Source organism: Crinia signifera, chromosome 1 (genome assembly GCF_055691185.1).
Source record: "Crinia signifera chromosome 1, ASM5569118v1, whole genome shotgun sequence".
Lineage (NCBI taxonomy): Eukaryota > Metazoa > Chordata > Amphibia > Anura > Myobatrachidae > Crinia > Crinia signifera.
In genome coordinates this window covers 260,915,277-260,935,115 of record NC_139217.1, presented here as the reverse complement: position 1 = coordinate 260,935,115, position 19,839 = coordinate 260,915,277, and the positions used below count along the sequence as shown (strand labels likewise).

The window sequence follows — 19,839 nt, the reverse complement described above, 5'->3', positions numbered from 1 at the left end:
AGTGAAAACAAATGAAGTCAGACATCTCATGAAGCTGAGATGATTTATTAGTAAATCACTGTAATCTGTAAAACTGACTTTTCAAGCAGACCCGGCCCTAGCCATTTTGATGCTCTAAGCAAGATTAGCACCTAGTTCTGCCTCTGATTCGGCACTTTTCTCTCAGCACAGCACCCATCATTCCAGCAGCAACAGGTAACACCCCTCACTCTTAGCATTCCTCATTTTGGTTAACTGTGCCTGTAAGAATATTGGTCTCCCCATCCCCCATATTCTAAACATGGACAGTGTGCACCCCTGTATCGCTCTTTTTTCACAATACATCACCCCGTACTACTCCTTAATCACATTTCACCACCCCGTACCACTCCTCCACATTACACCACCCCATACCTCTCTTTATGCACATTATACCACACTATCGCTCCTTATTCACAGTACGCCACACTGTAAAGCTCCTTATTCACATTATGACAAACCATTTCATTCCTTATTCACATTACACCACACCACGTATCACACTTTATTCACATTACACCCCCGTACTGCTCCTTGTTCAAATTACGCAACCTCTCATAGCATTCCTTACTCAGATTACACAACCTCATACCACTTCTTATTCACATAACACCACCCATACCACTCTTTATTCACATTACACCACCCCGTACTGTTGCTTATTCACATTACGCCAACCCATATAGGGCCTTATTCTGTTTGACTCACTCAGGTACATATTCAGTCGGTGTACATTTTTTTGCTGAGTGTGCATGCGTACCATAAGCAATGCGCATGTGCAACGGTGGCACACCACACTCGGACAGAACTCTGTGAATAAAAATTCTCCACTGAGCATGGGCGGTCAATATGGGTGAACTGTGGGCGTATCGTTGGGTGCAGTTTGAATAGTGGGCAAAACTGGGCATAAACTGGGGTGTACAAATGGGTGTGGACCAGAACTGCAGGGTGGTGGCCTCGGTCTCACTGAGCGATCAGGCCGCTACAGCCCCAAAACCTCAGGCGGAAAAAAACAGGTTTCATGCCTCGCAGCCCACCCAGTTAATCGGCACCGCATTTGCTCGGGCAATCAGCACACACCATAGCGAAAATACTCCCAGCTGCACACAATACTAACCCAGTGCTTGGGGTCAATTTAGTTTCATTAACCCATTACGTCACTGCAGCCCACACAAATGTAAGGCAGACGTTTGGAAGAAACTTATCTGCATTCATAGCTTTTCAGTCTCTGAGCAGTAAAAATGAAAACCATCTGAGCACGGTAGCGTACATGCATTTGCACACCACTCCCCTTTGCTTGTGCGACTGACCAAACATGTGCGGTGGCTTTATGGACGTGCTTTTGCTCTCCGAGTGAGTGAGCGAGATACGTGCAAATGTGTATCTGAGCCAGTCAACCAGAATAAGGCCCATAGTTCCTTGTTCACATCAAACCACACTGTACTGCTTCTTATTCCCATTATGCCATTCCGTACTGCTCCTTATTCACATTACGCCACCCTGTATCGCTCCTTATTCACATTTAACCATCCACCTTATCGCTGCATATTCAAATTACACCAACCTGTACCATTCATTATCCACATTACACCACCCTGTACCACTCCTTGTTCACATTACTGAACTCCATACCACTCCTTGTTCAAATTACAACTCCCAGAACATATTGTTACTTACATTACACCACATTATACTGCTCATTAACATTACTTCACTCCCTGTCACTCTATATTCACAGTAAACCATCACCCTTATTGCTGCTTATTCACATTACACCACCCAATACCGCTACTTATTTTCATTACACCACCCCATACCACTCCTTACTCACATTATGCCACCTTATACCACTCTTTGTTAACACTATACCACACTGGATCTCTCCTTATTTACTTTACACCTCCCTGTACTGCTAATTTTTCACATTACACCACACTATACTTCTGCTTATTCATATTATGCCAAACCATATTGCTGTGGTGGTATGTGGGGGCCACCCAGCACAGGGCAATGCCCCCCCCCCCCCCCCCCCACATGTTGGATCCTGCCGAAGTGCTCACATTTTACCAGCAGCCCCACTATATTACTGGCAGCCTTGCTGTAAAGCCAGGCACACAGCCGCCATGTTTCAGTTCGCAGCAGCTGCGTGTGATCTCCACAGACCCACCTCCGAAAAATGCAGGTGTCTCCAGACTGTGCCCCAGAAATGCTTTGTTGCCAACCCAGCAACGCTCGGTCACCGCCCCTTCGTCACTTAGACTGTGGATGCATTTTTGCAATGTAACCGCAGTTTAAGAGGTTGTGTGCATGCATGCACAGTTTTGAAAAAACACAATTTGCTTTTTTTGCAAACTAGCTAACAGTATGTGGATGTTCTTGATTGATCTGCACACACATACATACACTTTTCAATACATATAGAAACCGGTACCCCTACTTACAAAGTACTTTTAAGTCTCTACTTGGCATGGTAACGCTTCTGCTTTGTTGCTGTTATTTTTTGGGGTAGGGGGGTGTTTACTCAGTGCATGGAGTCAGACCCCACAAAGGCCCATAGAATGAGGAGCTGCTGCTGCTGGGCATGCGCAGTTGCCCTCCTCTGGGACCAGCGGCTATATTTGTTAGGGGCAGCCAGCAGCCCCAATACCCACAATTCCAGTATACCCTGCAACACTGCACACCTGTACCCCATCCGGTGCTGCCACCGGTGGCTTAGAGCTGCCAGCGGGGGCGTTGACTATCAGTTGCCTCTCTTTAAAGTTTTATATAGTAACTCATAGCACAGTGGGCCCGATTCAGACCTGATTGCTGTGCTGTGAATATGCAGCACACGCGATTATCAGTCGAGTGCCCAAGAAAACACAGGCATTCTCCGGCTGTTGGAAGGGAGGGCTGCTGACATCATCAGTGGCCTCCTTCTCCTCATGGCCTACGAAGCACCAAATGAGTGTAGACTTGTGAGCAGGAGGAAAATCATTCAATGGTAAGTATATTTCCCTCTGTGTACATGGCTGCGATTGCAGTGTCAGGGGCTCAGCGGGCTGGTTTTTACCTGCTCACTGGGCTCTGAACACTTGCAGCAGGTCTGACTTAGACCCTATGTCACTGACTCATCTCACTCTATCTACCACAGGAGGATAAGCTATTGGTTCATGGAAATATTTCAGCAAAGAAAATACTTTTGAGCCGTGAAGGAGACAAAGACACTCCCCCATTTATTAAACTGAGTGACCGTGGTGTAAGCGTCAAAGTCCTGGAAAAAGCAAGTAAGAATACAGAAAGGATTTTCTATATAACTTATACAGCAGCGCAAACAGCATTTATTTCTTACATGTATTCTGTGAGGTAATTTTATTAGATGGGAGTTCTATTGAAGATGGGATGTTGCCCATAGCAACCAATCAGATTCTACTTCTTATTATTTAGCACTTCTAGAAGATAATAGATAGAATCTGATTGGTTCCTATGAGCAACATCAGGGAACATGCCCCTGTTTCACAGCATGGGTATGTGGGGTGGTATATTTAATCTACATTTTGGCCCTTATTCTGGTTCACTCGCAAAGGCAAATTCCTTCTTAAATGAACAAAACCATGTGCACTGCAGATGGGGCCTTTGGCCCTTGTTCAGATCTGATCGCAGTAAAAATTTGTTCTCAAAATGGGCACAACATGTGCACTGCAGGTGGGGCAGATGTAACATGTATAGAGATAGTTAGATTTGTGTGAGTTATTTTGTTTCTGTGCAGGGTTAGTACCAGTGGCGTAGCTACAGCACCGCAGCCCCCGCGGTTGCGGGGAGGCGCTGGGTAAGTGCGGGCGCCTGGGGGCTGCGGTGCTATTATAATGCCCCATCCCCCGCAGCTTTACCTATGTTTGCTGCGGTGGTCCGGCTCCCCTGGCTTCATTCTGATGCTATTTCGACGGGCTATCATAAAATGTCCGCCCCCATATAGCAAACAGTTCTATGAAACTGTCTGCTGTATGGGGGCGGCCATTTTGTGATGGTCCGTGTTTAGCATCAGAATGAAGCCAGGAGGGGATCCGGGACCAGCGCAGCGAATACAGGTAAATATGCGGGGGATGGGGGGGCATGGGCAGCCGGGGTGGTGGAGGGGGGGGGGCGTGATTTATTATCGGCGGGGGGGGGGCTCCCAAATTATAGTTACGCCGCTGGTTAGTACTGGCTGCATTATTTTTACCCTGCAATTTAGATTTCAGTGTCAACACACCCCACCCAATTTAACTCTCTCTGCACATGTTTAATCTGCCCCACCTGCAGTGCACATGGTTTTGCCCATTTTAAGAACAAATTTGTACTGCGATCAGATCTGAATAAGGGCCTTTGTCCTTAACCTGTTTTGGCACGGTCCTTAAATCGGTTTACATTTTTTCAAGGATTTTTTTCGAGGGATGGCTACTTTGGCCCAATTAACAAACTTTTAACTTTTTGCTTTAAAAATGTTAAAACATTTAAAAAAAGACTGTTTGCATAGTACTGTACCTGTGCAAAATAACATTTCACATGTGCTGGCGATTTAGAAGTGTAGAGACTAGAGAGGGAGCAGAGCAATGAGCTTCAACACAAAATATGTAATCGGAGGAATTGCTTTTCCACATCTTATTGCAGAGCATTGGACTTTCTTTCTGCAGTTCCATATTCCGAGCACATGTACTACAGATGTAGCTGCGCTCATTGTAGCGACGATCCGCAGGAGCAAATTAGACAGGTGCACATGGAGACGGGATCCCGCCAATCGACACGGGAGTTACCCATGGCAATTGGCATGGCAACATTGAGCGTGGCTACATCTGTACATACAATTCTAATATATTTGGCACAGTCCCAACCTGTATGTAGCTACACTATGTGATGTATTCTCTGCGATGGGGAACCTCTAAAGAAATCGACCATCCCTGGGAAGATGGTATCTTCAGTGTTTATTCACTGTTCATATAGAATATCCCATGGTCCACAGGATCAGTGGTGTGGCAATAGTCCCTGCATAGGCATTGAGGGACATTTACTATGAGGGGAGTTCTATTTCTCATGGGATGTTGTTATTGGCAACCAATCAGAAACAACTTCTTATTTAATTAGCACCTTCTAGAAGATAATAAATAGTATCTGATCGGTTGCCCGTAGTAACATCCCATGAGAAATAGAACTCTCATGTGTATGTAGGGTTGCCACCTCATCCCTTTAAAATTGGATACATATTAATTACACAGGTTCTGTGGCTGCCTCACTTCAAGACTCAATTTCAACTGTTTTTTTTTTTTTTTTAAACAGCCATCAGACTTCATTCCAACTGTATTTTTTTAATCAGCCACAGAACCTGTGTAATTAATGGGAAGCGGTCATCTATTAGAATGAACTTAGGTCTACAGTCATTAGGTCGACCCCACTAGGTCGACTGGCAGGAAGATCGACCTGACTTAAGGTCGACATGGGCCAAGGTCGACATGACTTAAGGTCGAATTTGCATAAAGGTCGACATGAGGAAGGTCGACTGGTCATAAGGTCGACATGGGTTTTTCACTGTTTTTTGAGCCGACATGTGCCGACAGGCGGTATTTCATGCCCTACCATCCACTAGGGCGTGGTGGGAGAATAAAATAGTGTGCCGAGCGCAGCGAGGCACCGTGCCCGAAGCATTGCGAGCGAAGCGAGCGATGCGAGGGTCCGATTCTCATTGCCAACTGTGTCCATGTCGACTGTGTCGACATTCAGATAAAAAAACAGTGAAAAACCCATGTCGACCTTATGACCAGTCGACCTTCCTCATGTCGACCTTTATGCAAATTCGACCTTAAGTCATGTCGACCTTGGCCTATGTCGACCTTAAGTCAGGTCGACCTTCCTGCCAGTCGACCTAGTGGGGTCGACCTAATGACTGTAGACCTAAGTTCATTCTGACAGATGTACCGCTTCCGTAATTAATATGTCTCCAGTTTTAAAGGGATGAGGTGGCAACCCTACGTGTATGGTAGTGCGTAATGTATCTACACAATTAATTTCTGCAGGTTTATGATAGTAGTAACCCATAAAAACGTTTTTCCTTCTAGTGTTGTTAGAGAGAATCCCATGGCTGGCCCCAGAATGTGTGTCTGACCCCAGGAACTTGGCTTTAGAGTCTGACTGCTGGAGCTTTGGGGTCACTCTGTGGGAAATCTTTAATAATGGCACTGTACCCCTAAATGCAGAGGAACCAGAAAAGGTAATGTCAATTTGTTGTAAGGGGCTTAGAATGTAAAAAAAATGAGGCTATGGGCCTCATTGTGGGGAGTAAACCAAAAAGAGCAAGTAACTGTACAATCCGTGCTGCAATGCAAGGGGTGCAAATAATATACATACGTGTCTAGTGTTTTTGTGTCACCGACACAAGACATAGTGCCATCTGTTGGCAGCAATTGAATCTACATCTCTTTCTTTCTCTCTCTTACAGAGGCAATTATGAACAAATAGCTGCCTTACTAGCTTTCGAAGCATTTGCTTCGAGCAGGCTTACTAGTACATTAAATATTTATTATTTATTTTTGTATGCAGGTTAAATACTGTCTGCTTTTGCATGTACCCACAGATGCTGAACAGCTTCATTTTTATGCGGCAAACTAAAGTTCAGTTTGGTCCCATCTGAATCTCTGTGCACAATTTACTGGCCACCTGCAGTGCAATATGGGTTTTACCAAGGGGCTCAGTTACTTGCTCTTTTTGCTTTACTCCAACGTCAGAACCAGGACCTTAACGATTACATGGCCTTCTTTCTGAGACGTCTACTTTTATCTTACTTAGATCTTCATTACTTTGGGTCATGTTTCTAAAAATTAATTTGTGGGTATCTCGCAAAACCAGACATTGTCTAGGGATATGCACACATTTTAAGCTTGTATCTAGGGCCTACTTACTTTGTTCCTCCTCTCCAGTCACCTGCACTTGATGCGGGAAGAGAGCGATTTGCATCATTTTAGCCCAGCCTCTCCCCAAAAAGCAGTGATTTCCGTCAGAATAGGCGAGCAGATCTAGGGGTGACCACAATAGATATTGTATGTCCTATTTTTCATAGGACAGTCACATTTTTGTGGGGATGCGGACAGCAGTGCAGGTGTCCCCCTGTCACTCACAGCTGTGCTTTGAAGAGCAGAGCTGAATACAGTAGATGCTGTGCGCATGGCAGAGGGACTGGAGGCATGCCATCAGCTCCCTGAATGGTGGGCATACCCTCACAGTGACAGCAAATGGTGGCATTGCTCACAAAACCACGCCACATTTTGCCAAGGTCACGCCCCCTTTTTGGGATTGTATAATTTTAAAAGGCGGGAGGGCTTCTTTCACTTGATATGTAACTAACTTTTAAGGGTTAAAACAATGATACTTTTATTTCTCATCATATCTATATGTCCACTCAGAAACTGCAGTTTTATAAGGAGCAGATTCAGCTTCCAGCTCCACACTGGATTGAGCTGGCAAGCTTAGAGCAACAGTGCATGTCTTATAGCCCAGTCTTGCGGCCATCCTTTCGCTCCATCATCCGAGAGCTCAACAATCTTATTGCATCTGGTAAGAACCAGCAAGCTGTTTGTACTGTGCAGAGTGTTGATGATAGGAAAGATTTGATATGAGTGTTGATCTATAACTAAAGGGTAAATCTCTAAATGCTGTCTCTTGTTTACAATTGTGAATGACTCATCTATTTAAATAGCATCACCTGCACCTGTCCATACACTAGTATGATATGGCCCATTTTTCGCAAGATTTCGAGTCATAGTACTGATACATCTTGTGAAAAGTGTCATATCATACATTATTTACTTCCGATTCCAATACAAAGTGCGGCCCCTTGCCCATCAGATTTGATCCAGAGATAGGTATGGCTGGCCGGTGGGGAGTTGCCGAGATATTGATTGTGAAGCTTCATATGATACCTTGGAATAGTGCAGTGGCATAACTACAATTTAAGCCCCCCCCCCCCCCATCCTCACCACTACAATTTGAGGCCCCTCCCTGCTGTATTTCATCCCCCCCATCCCCCCTCCACTCACCGCTGTATCTTTTGCCACCCGGTCCGTTCCTGTCCCGCCGGGACCAGCCAATCCTGTCTGCAGTCCCGGCACTCCTCCTGATAGAATGCCACTTGCAAAATGACCGCCGCCTTACAGCAGACCGTTATTTAGGATGCAAGAGGAGGTCGCAACCCCACTATCATCCTTAATAACATTCTGCTGGGAGGGGGCAGCCAATTTGCAAGTGACTTTCTATCAGGAGGAGCACCGGGACTGCAGACAGGAGGATCTGCTGGTCCCGGCACGCTGACACGGCAGCACCAGATTCGGCGGCGGCCATAACAATAGCTTCTGCAGATACCGCTGCTCCCAAATTTACCTAGCACCTCCAAGCCACCTCGGGGTCTGCGGAGCTGTATTTATGCCAGTGGAATAGTGTATTGGGTCCTTAAGTAAATATGATTCACCCGACTTTAAAGTCAGACTATCTATACTCCAAGTGAAGGACTTTTTTACATACAACTATAAAAGGATCTGCATGTGCAGATGTCTGTGCCGTAAGGCATACAGTTCTTAGCCCAGGAGAGAGTGATACCTTATGATACTGTATTTACTGTTGTTTGTCTTCTATCATGTATATCCCATTATATTTAAAAAAAAAAAAACCTACTCTGGTTTGGATTCAATGTATAGACTTACATACTTCCCAACTTTATGTCCTATGTCCTGCTTCGCCCCGTGCCTGAAAAGGGGTGTGGCTTATGAAAGGGGTGTGGCCTCATGGGATGATGCACTCTAAGGGCGTGCCCCCTTTTTCCGCCGCTCTGCATCTATTCTCTTCAGGCTGGGGGGGGGGGACTCCTAACTGCCCCCCCCCCCCCCCACACCACCACCACCATGGGACAATGGCGGCCCCAGGAACATCCCCAAATACCAAGACATTCCCGCGTTAAGCGGGACAGTTGGGAGGTGTGGACTTGCTGTACCTTCTTGCTCACATAACTACCAACTTGTAGGCGTCTGTCAATAATAAGGAGACTTTCTGGTGTTTGTCACAGATTATGAGCTGTTAGTGGATTCCAAAGGCCAACAAATAAAAGAAGGATTCAGAGTATCTGACCATGTGTGGGAATACAAGGACCCTAGTGTTTACGAGGAAAGACATCTCAAATATATATCAGTCCTTGGGAAGGTAAGAGTATTCTTCAAGGAAATTGTCTTTCTTCTTTTAATAGTGTGTGTGTGTGTGTGTGTGTGTGTTTATATATATATATATATATATATATATATATACACTGTGTATATATTCTCCTGCACCTTGATAAAGGAGCCTGTGGGGCTCAGAAACGTTGGCATCTAAGGAGCCTGGTCTTTATTTATTTTGAGTGCCGCCGCCCAAAAGGTTCTATATATATAAATATAAGGAAGGAGGTGGTGCTCCGAAACGGCTGTCGGGCAGCTAGGGTCATGGAAGGGATAGGCTGGTCTATTCACATGTGCAGCTCATGGAAGGGATAGGCTGGTCTATTCACATGTGCAGCTCCCTCTGAAGTCCTGATAAGTATCCATGGCACTTGATCTTTTGCAATTGGATTGATGCCTGTGGCGCTTTTATCCTCACTAAAGTATTTTTTTGCATTTCAAACGGTGGTGTGCTGGTCCATGTGTTTCATCTCCTTCTGGATGGGATTAATTGGATATATTATTTTGTATGCTCCAGCACCTACAAATATTGGCCTATTGAGTGTGCGGTTTCTCTAGTGGATTGGACTGATGAAGTCCCAGTGAAGAAACTAGTCAGGGCCTGGCTATCCGCATTCACTGGCTTGCTGCTCCTGTGGACTCTCCGCCCGATCCCGCTCTCCTTCAGGCGTCTGCCCACAAACCAGCGGGGGGCGCTCTTGAGGTACTCGGTTCTTTGGGACCAGAATTGCCCAGCTGTCTAGCCTGGTTGATATATGTCATGTCACGTGGTATCCAGTCCACCCTGTTTTAATTCTGGTACGAGCAAATGTCCTGCTCCCCTTTGTCCAACATTTTTTATTCATTAAAAACCCTTTTAATGCAACATGAAGCGCACCTTCCTCTTTGTTTTTGCCCAGATTTCTACCTCATTTGATCCTTGAGGATTTGTTTCTGAAGGTTGCTGCAGTCCGCACACATAAGGACTTTGGTCTTGGCTAATATATTCCTTCTACTCAGCTAAATATTGTTCAGGTGTAATATAGTGTACAGTATGTTGACCTATGACAGCTTGAGAATCAGAAATGATATTTAACTCTGTATACTGTAGCTGTGTTTCTATCCACTTTAAATTTCCTTTTTAGCTGATAAGCATTTACCTCAATAACTGTAATTATTCCTTCTCTTTGACAGGGTTTATGTTCTTTACAGCCACCAAAACAGGGGCCTGATTCATGTTTGTAAGGAATTGCACAGCCGCTTGTGACTGTACAATTCCTTGTCTTTTAGATTCTAATGCAGTAGAAGGCGTATGTAGAAGATATATGCCTCTTGTTTTCATTAGAGAGGACCTGAATGCAGCATTAAATGATCATAATGACTATTAATCGCAATTTTCAATGGTTTTAGGCACTGCCTATCCTGGGTAAGCTGCATCTTACTCAGGCTGCCCATGGTGTCTAGAAAGTCTGCATCCATGGACACATGACCACTCTGGACCCAACATGCCTGGTTTCAACCTTGCCCTGCCCCACAAATGCCACAGAATGTCAATCATAAGTCTACCAGGAGGCTGCGAGCAACATCAAAAGAGCTATTCAGAAAGATTCAATGTAGGATAGGTCATTAACCTACGCAAACCCGCAAACATAGTATTTGTACTAAAACTATGGGGTTGTCATGCATATATGAATCAGGCCCCATATTATGTTGCCCTCCATTAATAGCTTTCTGTAACTGTTCTCTCTTTCCTCAGGGAAATTTTGGCAGTGTTGAGCTTTGCAGGTACGACCCCTTAGGTGATAATACAGGAGAACTGGTCGCTGTGAAAAAGCTCCAACACAGTGATGCTGAACATATCCGGGATTTCCACAGAGAGAGCTTCATTCTGCGTGCTCTGCATAATGACTACATTGTTAAATACAAAGGGATCTGCTATAGTGCAGGTAACAATGTGGCTATACTGTATATTCGTTTTACCCCATGTCAAATATATATGTACCTGTTGTTAATAAGTCATTCCATTTAGCAAGTGCTTTTTAACATTACACACTGTTATATGACCGTAAACGCTGCATCAAATGATTTACTATCATCCAAATGCAGCTGAGCGGTAATATATTATACGGCCGGGTCAGCCATATTCGGGTGAATACGAATTCATATGACATCGATAGAACACAGCTTTATGCGGCCATAGTGTTTATGTATTCAACAAATTTACTATCATTTGTACTATTGAATTTGAACACGAATTCACCAGTAAATACGAATGACCAACAGAACATCATTTTGCAACGTGCTTTGAAGTCTGCACGGAAATCATTTTAAATAATGTCTTGAGGTCCCTCCCCCCCCCTCCCCAGCTATAACCAGCATCTGGCTCATTTAACCTGTCCTGATTTTAGAAATTTAGGGGCACTAAATATTGGGGTTCCCCTGTATTACTTAAACCAGCACCAGGCTCATGGCCCGGTCCTGGTTCCCAAAATATGGGGGACAAAATGAATAGGGGTCCCCTGTATTTTGGCCATCAGCACCGGGCCCAAACAGCCATCAGGGTAATGCCACAGCCAGGGGGAAACTTTTTATACAAGTTCCCCTGGCCAAAGTATTAACCCCCTGACTGGTCGGCTCAGGCAGGGACTCTGGGGGAGTGGAGTCCCCCCAAAAAAGGGGTCTCTCCTCTAGATAACCCCTGCCCAGGCTGAAGCCTGGAGCTGTCCCCGGTGACCCAGGGTGGTGGGCACCAGACTGATTTTGTTGTGTAAAAGAGAGTAAGTTATTGGGATTTGTTGTAGAACTACAAGTCCCAGCAAGCCTCCCCGCATGCAGGGACTTGGAGAACCACAAGTCCTAGCATGCAGAGCATTAAAGGGCCTGCTGGTACTTGTAGTTCTACAACAAAACCAAAAGTGAAATAAAACACACACACATACGAGAAATAAAACTTGAATTCATACTATAATCATTCATACATACTTACCTATGGATTCCACCGTAGTCCCGTCCTCTTCTCCAGTAGAATCCAGTAGGGTTACCTTCGGTAGGAAATTATACTCACCATCTAATCCGGCATAGATCGCATCCTCTTTCCATGTAGGCATCCATCGGGTTAAAACAAAAAAACGCTTACCGTACCATCGTACTGGTGAAGCCACAATAGTTTTTTTACACTTGCGGCTCCCCTGATCTGGGGGATTGGACATTGACATCAGACACCAGGTCGTCCCCCCAGCCAATCAGCAGCAGGCTCCATGGGATAGGAGGCCGACATGTGCCGACAGGCGGTATTTGATGCCCTACCATCCACTAGGGCATGGAGGGAGAATAGAAGAGTGGCACGGTGCTCCGATATGGTGTCCATGTCGACCATGTCAACATTCAGGACAAAATAAAATTAAAAACTCATGAAAACCTTTTGACTGTCGACCTAGCCATTGTCGACCTAATGCTTGTGTCGACCTTCCGTCCGTGTGGACCTTAGGCATGTTGACTTCTTTCAGGAGTTGACCAAAGTCATGTTGACCTTCAGTGGATGACCCAATGCATATGGACCTTTGGTTGGTCGACCCAAAGACCCAAACCCCTTTGTAGATAGCTTTTCCCTATTAGCTTCTAGAACTACGATTAGAAAATCAAATTCAAATATTAAATTCTGTAGCATCACCTTCATCATTTGCTTGGACTCCTACAGACAGTAATTGCTGAATAATGGACAACTTAGTCAACTTAGTCAATAGACAACTTAATCAATGTAGTCACTCGTACATGTACATTCACTCAACTTATTGTTGTACAGTATTCATTTCAGAATGACAACTGTAAGCACCTGCACCTACGCCATTGTTTAGCGTCAACTCCAGTATCCACGCCACCCCGAAGCGTGACGATCGGCGCCGGAATGTGTCCACGGACCTTTTCATACCCTCACTATCCCCCACTATCCACATACCCCACAATCTAATTGTCTCTGTACATGTTACATCTGCCCCACCTGCAGTGCACATGGTTTTGTCCATCTAAGAAGGAATTTGCCTCTAAGAGTTAACTAGAATAAGGCCCTAAGCTATTTGCTTAGTGGGCGCCCTGCTGGGAAACAAGTACCCAATTTTTTTCAACAATTAAGGTGCCCACACACGGTAAAATTGTTATGTGCGATGAGATGCATGCTCCCGTCACACATCTCATCGCACAGCTCAAGAAGTATGTGCTGCAATTACTTTTTGTACTAGAACTAATTTCATCTCATTGCATTACAAAACCTATGCAATGCGATGAGATGAGATATTGAATACAATATTGTATACAATAATTGTACCATGTATGGGCACCTTTAAACCTATCGTTCTCATGGCTTTATCTACATAATCCACATACTGTACGTAAGTAGAATTTTCATTGCAAACATTTATGCGGCATAGTTCTCTGAGGTTTTTTGTTTAAACTAGTCAGTGGCGTAACTATTAATTATGCACCCCCTGCCGAAAATTTTGCCAGCGCCCCCCCCCCCCCCCCCCCCCAGTAGGGTTAACACCCTACCCACACACCCCTGCGGCCGGTACCTCCTGCCGCATCTGTTTTGTGGGTGCCGGCTCTCCCGGCTCCTGCTGCTTATAGAAATAAACGACATTTGGAAAATGGCTGCCCCATACTGCAGACTGTTTTTAAGGTTGCTAGAGGAGGCCGCCGCCTCAAAACTGTCCTTCGTATGGGGGCAGCCATTTTCTGAATGGCACTTTTTTTATAAGCAGCAGGAGCCGGGAGAGCTGGGACCCGCAAGACAGAATCGCCGGCAGCAGGGGCAGACAGCAGCGGGGGCTGCATGGCTAGCTATAGTTATGCCACTGAAACTAGCCCATCATGGATGCAACTACTATGTAGTTGTATTTTAATAATAATAATAATAATAATAATAACAATCTTATCTATATAGCTCTTGTCTCAAAATAGGACTCAAAGTGCTTACATTTGCCTTTACAGCACAAGCTTAACAGTGAAATGCTTGAGAGAACAGGAAAGTCTTGAGTCTTTTTTTTTAAGGAATACAGAGTTGGTGCCTCTTGCGCACTGTGCAGAGAAGAGGATTCCAGAGTCAGAGCCACAAAGCTAAAAGCTCAACCTCCAGATGGATTCTGAGTACAGTTAACAGTCCATCATCTGCAGATTGCAGTAGATGGCAGCAAGGAATCAGAAGCTGCTTCAAATACTTTGGGCTCTGGTCATGAAGGGCTTTGAAAGTCATTAAGCCAATCTTAAAAACAATTCACATCTTACAGGCAGCCAATGTAGGGAGTAGAGAATGGCTGTTATGTAGATGGAGTGGGGCTGGTTGGTTAATAGCCTGGCAGCTGCATTTTGTACCATCTGTTAGTGGTGCAATTATTTTGCTAGGAGACCGAGGTAGAGGGCATTGCAGTAGTCTAGGCATAATGATACAAATGCATGTAAGATTGTAGGCAGATCTTCTGGGGGAATTAAGTGCTTGATTCTGGCTATGTTCCTCAGATGAAAGAATGATGATTTGATTGTGGCTGATACCTGATGTTTAAGGGTCAAGCCACTATCCACAACATTATTTGGGGGTGGTCCCCACTCCTCCAGGGTCCATGCCCAGGCTGACCAGCCACAGGTTAATGCTTTGGCCAGGGGAACTTATGTAAAAAGGTTCCCCGAGCTGTGGCATTACCCTGTTGGCTGTTTGGGCCCGGTGCTGGTTGCCAAAATATGGGGGACCCCTAGTCATTTTGTCCCTCGTATTTTGGGAACCAGGACCGGCGATTGAGCCTGGTGCTGGTTTTAGAAATCCTGGAGATCCTCTATGTTTTTGCTCCCCATAATTTCTAAATCCAGGATTGATTCTTTGAGCATGGGGATGATTATGCTCAGGAGGGGGGACCCCATGCTTTTTTTATTATTTACTTTTACACATTTTTGGGACAGAATCATGCACAGATTGCACTGGTCAAACTCGTATGCCAGAACCTGGTCTATTTGTGTTGCAATGTTTGGTAATGTTTTCCTAAAATCGCATCCTATTAAATTTGTGAGTTGTCTACTTTTTAATGGGAAAACATCTGGATGCGAATTGAAGCATCCTATTAAGTTGGCGTTTTTGTAAAAATGTGCGAATTCTACCATTTTTTTTACAAAAAAGTTGAGATATCTCATCCCATTAAATGTCACCCAGTGTGTATAAGTAGCACTACTACTGTGGGAATTATGTATAAGCAGCACTACTACTGGTGGCATTATGTGTATAAGCAGCACTACTACTGGTGGCATTATGTGTATAAGCGGCACTACTTCTGGGGGGCATTATGTGTATAAGCGGCACTACTTCTGGGGGCATTATGAAAACATAGAGCTCTAACTCCTGTAAGTACCATCATAACAAACTTCAGAAATGCTAGTAAATCTTTCATTAATCTTGCTGCCTGTTCGAGAGTCTACAGTATGCACCTGATGAAACAGCTACTGTAGCACTGTCTTTCATATCTAACACAGTATATACTGTACATGTCTGTTCATTAGAATATGGTATTTAGCTTATCTCAAAATAATAGGTAATTTAATGTCTTGGACCATTTTTGTAAGTGGTTAAAATTGTCTTACAGTACATTAAATGTAATATTCTTGTGTAGTTCACATACTGAAGGTAACTACAATATGTAAGTGAAGAAAAAAGAAATCTCAGCTCATTTTTCAATAATCTGAATGAAGTATGTTTTTATTGTTTTATAAGGTCGCCGTAGTTTCCAACTGATCATGGAATATCTGCCTAATGGAAGCTTGCAGCAATACTTGCCCAAGAACAGGGACGAGCTGTGCTCCCATCATCTGCTTCTCTATGCCTCCCAGATATGCAAGGTTTGTCCTCTTTTCTTATGCGGGGTACACACCAGGACGACCCGCTCACGATGCACATCGTGAGCGGGTCGTCAGTGTCTCGTCCGACCCGCTCACGATGACGCGGGGGGGCACGACCCGCTCGCGATGTGCACCGTGAGCGGGTCCGATCCGATGGCGACCCGCACCCGGCTGTATGGTCGTCATTGAGATCCTACCTGCAGCAGGTAGGATCTCAATAACGACCGACCGACCCGCGGGACCGCGCATCGGATCTATATCGGTCCACACCAGGACAGAAAAGGGCCCAATCAGCACACAATCTACATCCAATTGATCGGAATTGGATCTAGATTGTGGGGATCGGGCCCTAGTCGTCCTGGTGTGTACCCAGCATTACACATAAACCCTTCAATGCTTCTACTGTATCTATTCTTTAAATTTGCACTTACACTGTTTAGTTATAGTAATTCAAAACTCCCTTGGAAACTGTGTAATAGTTATTAATACAGTTCATAAGAAATGTTACCTTAATCCGTCTCTAGATGGTGCTCTTTTGCTTTTCATCCTGAATTAGTGACTGCAGCATTCAGATTGTAAAAAGTTTGTAACAAGAAATGTTTATTTTCTTTAAGTATTTTGCTCCACATAAATTGCATAGCAAATGTACGAAATGTGTTTTTAAAAAATAATAATAATTCTTTCACAAGCAGCAGCGTTGTAAAAATGAGGTTCCAGTTTGTTGTCACTGATCTTCATTGCTGAGATTGGTTTAAAGTGTAATTATGGGCAAGTGGATCCTGAAACTGTTGCAATATCTATCTTTATTATTTTTGTTTTTATTTAATATTACATGTCATTTATCTAATAGTTTTTGATCTACCAATTACCTCAGAGGCAAACAAAGGGCTTCTGGAGGGGGTTTCTGAGACAGGAGTGTGGGTGGGGGGAGCAGATTTTCTGGGCCTTTAGAGTTGTAGGGGTAAATGTACCAAGATAAGAGTTCTGTTGAATATGAAATGTGGCCCATAGCAACCATATTCTCTATATTATCTTCTAGAAGGTGCTAAATAAATAAGTAGAATGTGTCTTGGGGCGAGTGTGTCAATTGTGCTGTGTGTGCACCCTGTAAATAGGGTCTAAGGAAATCTATCACTCATGGATGTATAATATCTCCAGTTTTATTAAAGCCTTCGCAGTAAAAATGGGTATCAATTACAGTAGGTCCACAGGGAAGCTCATGCAGTATTGCCCTCAGGGAACCCAGATTAGGTGCTAGGTTGTCTTTTAGGGACAACACACATACAGAGGCATACCTTGATATATGTAGGCCCCATGGCAAACGTTAGCAAGGGCCCCCTATTTAGCAACTCTTGGTAATATATGTATGTAAAACATATTACTTAGACAGCAAAGATGGCCCCCCTTCAGCTCTGGGCCCCATAGCAGCTGCACCCCTTGCACCTATGGTAGTTACGCCCTTGCACACATACATTTATGAATCCCGCACCAGTACGAATTCTTATTATTTTGACCCTCTTTCCTGCAATTCGTAATAATTCACAGAAAAACTGCCTTTCAGATAATATTTGTAGGTGCTACCCACTGCTTAAATACAAGCCTACGACAAACACACAAGAAAAAGTAAGCATTTATGTGAGTTCACTATGAGTCATATGATTAAACATAAAATATAACTTTTATTAATCTTGATTAAATATGTGAAATATTAAAAAAAATAGTAAGTGAAAAAGAAAATGAAAATAGTGTTTTAAAAATGTAAAGGTTTAACACTTAACACATAAGGAAAATAATATATTTCCTTAATATTCTGAATACAGACAGTGGTTACTTACATTTTTGAAACACTATTTTTATATTCTTCAGGGTTGGACTGCCCCACAGGGGAACAGGGCAAACCCCTGCTGGGCACCCTTTCACCAGCCTACCTCCCCTTTCTGACAGAAATCAAAACCTGGGAATTACCCTGGTCCAGGACGGTAGACCCGTTTTTTTTTTTTCTGTCTAAAAGGGTCACCCCAGGTCTAAAATGCCAGGGCTTCAACCCTGGATTTTACCAGGGTTTTTGGGATTAATACACAGAAAGGCACTGTGTAGATGCAGCCGGGAGCAGGAGATGGGAGGAGTGGCAGCAGCGGCCGAGAGCAGGTGATGGGGAGCGGCAGTAGCACCCAGCAGCTGGAGATGAACAGCACCCTGCAGGGCAGAATGGTAGCTTAGCACCGGTGAACAGAAGGCTGAACGAGGCTAGTTAAGAATGAGACTAGCCTCCTCTGCCCCGCCCCACCTCACTCGCTCTTGCCACCCCTTCACAACTCCCCCTGTTACCCCCTCACCTCACCCACCATCACCTGGCTCCATCATGCTATCTTGCCTCCATAACCTCATTCCCTCTCACTCCCACTTTCACAGCACCTCTCCATTAATCAGGCTTCTGTGTGAAAGGGGTTGACACGGGAAATTCCTGTTTTTTTTGTGATGTGTGAAAGGGGGTCAGACCTTTTAGTTGAGACTAATGCCATGTTCACACTGCGTGTGTGAACTACACGGCATTTAAATGCGGTGGCGATGGACCCCTGTTCTCGACAATTCCCAGGTGAAGCAGTTCTACCTAGTAATTTGCCTTTTAACATAGTTTTTTTGCAGTGTGAACGGGTCAACCCGTGTCTGCATACCTGGATCTCAAACACGGGGGAAAAACGAAGAGTTTTACCCATGTATGATATCCGGGTATGCAGATAGTTCACACTGCAAAAAAAACCAGTGTTAAAATGCAAATTACCGTGTCGACATGCTAGACCCTGTATTACCCGGGTTTTTGCATCCGGGTAATACCCATGTTTTTGGGGGTTTTCTGTCTGAAAGTGGTATTAGAATTAGATTACAGACTGTGCACCTTAATGACACCTTATACATATGTTAAACTATACTGCAGAGAACTAAGGTGTATTTTCTGCGGTGTATTGCTGCTGTTATGTATCTGGTACATTATCATACTTTGCATGTACTAACAGCATTTACTATTTCTGTATTTATCAAGGGGCCCAGACCGTCCACTCTGATTGTTAGCCAAACCTCTGTGGCAGCTGCCCACACCCTCTCCGTAGACTTACCACATCCATACACATGGGCCCCTACCACTACATTCCCCCAGTGGGTCCTACATGATGCAGTCCAACCCTGTCCCTATTTCCATAGGTCCCCAATCCTGGGATCTATGTTCCATTCAGGTGACCACAGTTGACTTACAATGGGGCGGACGAGAGAGATATCTGCTGAACAATCCTCTCTGATTCTCCTGTGAATATTATACGATCAGATAGTCAATGGTGCCTGAAGGGTCAGTGTAGTGATGTAAACATCCCGTAGTGATGTATGGAATTGTGATAATCAGAACTGAGCTCACTTAGGGGCATCCCACAGAGTAGCTGTTTACCACTCCTGAATGATTACATCTCCTTTAATGTTCATTGGTGATGCTTTGTTGGTGGAATAGCTTGAGCGATGTCTGAGGAACAGCATCTGTATCTCACCACTGTGTCCAAGCCACACTTCCGGGATCGCAAATTTCTACCGGAAGTCTTGCTATACTTGCAGTTCCGGCTTTGGGATGGTTGCCTATGGTGGATACAATGTGGTATTGCTCTGCAAAGTCATTTGTCAAGGGCCGTACAGGACGAAACGCTAATTAAGCACCATATATCAAATATAAACTATAGTAGAATTTTCAAATGTTTCATGTTAAAGCAATTGTCAACAGCCCATG

General features: G+C 44.4%; 1 protein-coding gene across 1 annotated transcript in view; it reads left to right on the top strand.

Annotated features, from left to right (window-relative positions):
- Nucleotides 1-19,839, top strand: part of JAK3 (Janus kinase 3) — a 97,342-nt gene that overhangs the window by 63,426 nt on the left and 14,077 nt on the right. Inside the window, exons 16-21 of the mRNA XM_083181765.1 lie at nt 3,152-3,284; nt 6,087-6,238; nt 7,428-7,578; nt 9,080-9,213; nt 10,960-11,149; nt 15,949-16,073. Coding sequence (XP_083037891.1) covers nt 3,152-3,284; nt 6,087-6,238; nt 7,428-7,578; nt 9,080-9,213; nt 10,960-11,149; nt 15,949-16,073 — 885 coding nt within the window. The remainder of the gene's footprint in view (nt 1-3,151; nt 3,285-6,086; nt 6,239-7,427; nt 7,579-9,079; nt 9,214-10,959; nt 11,150-15,948; nt 16,074-19,839) is intronic.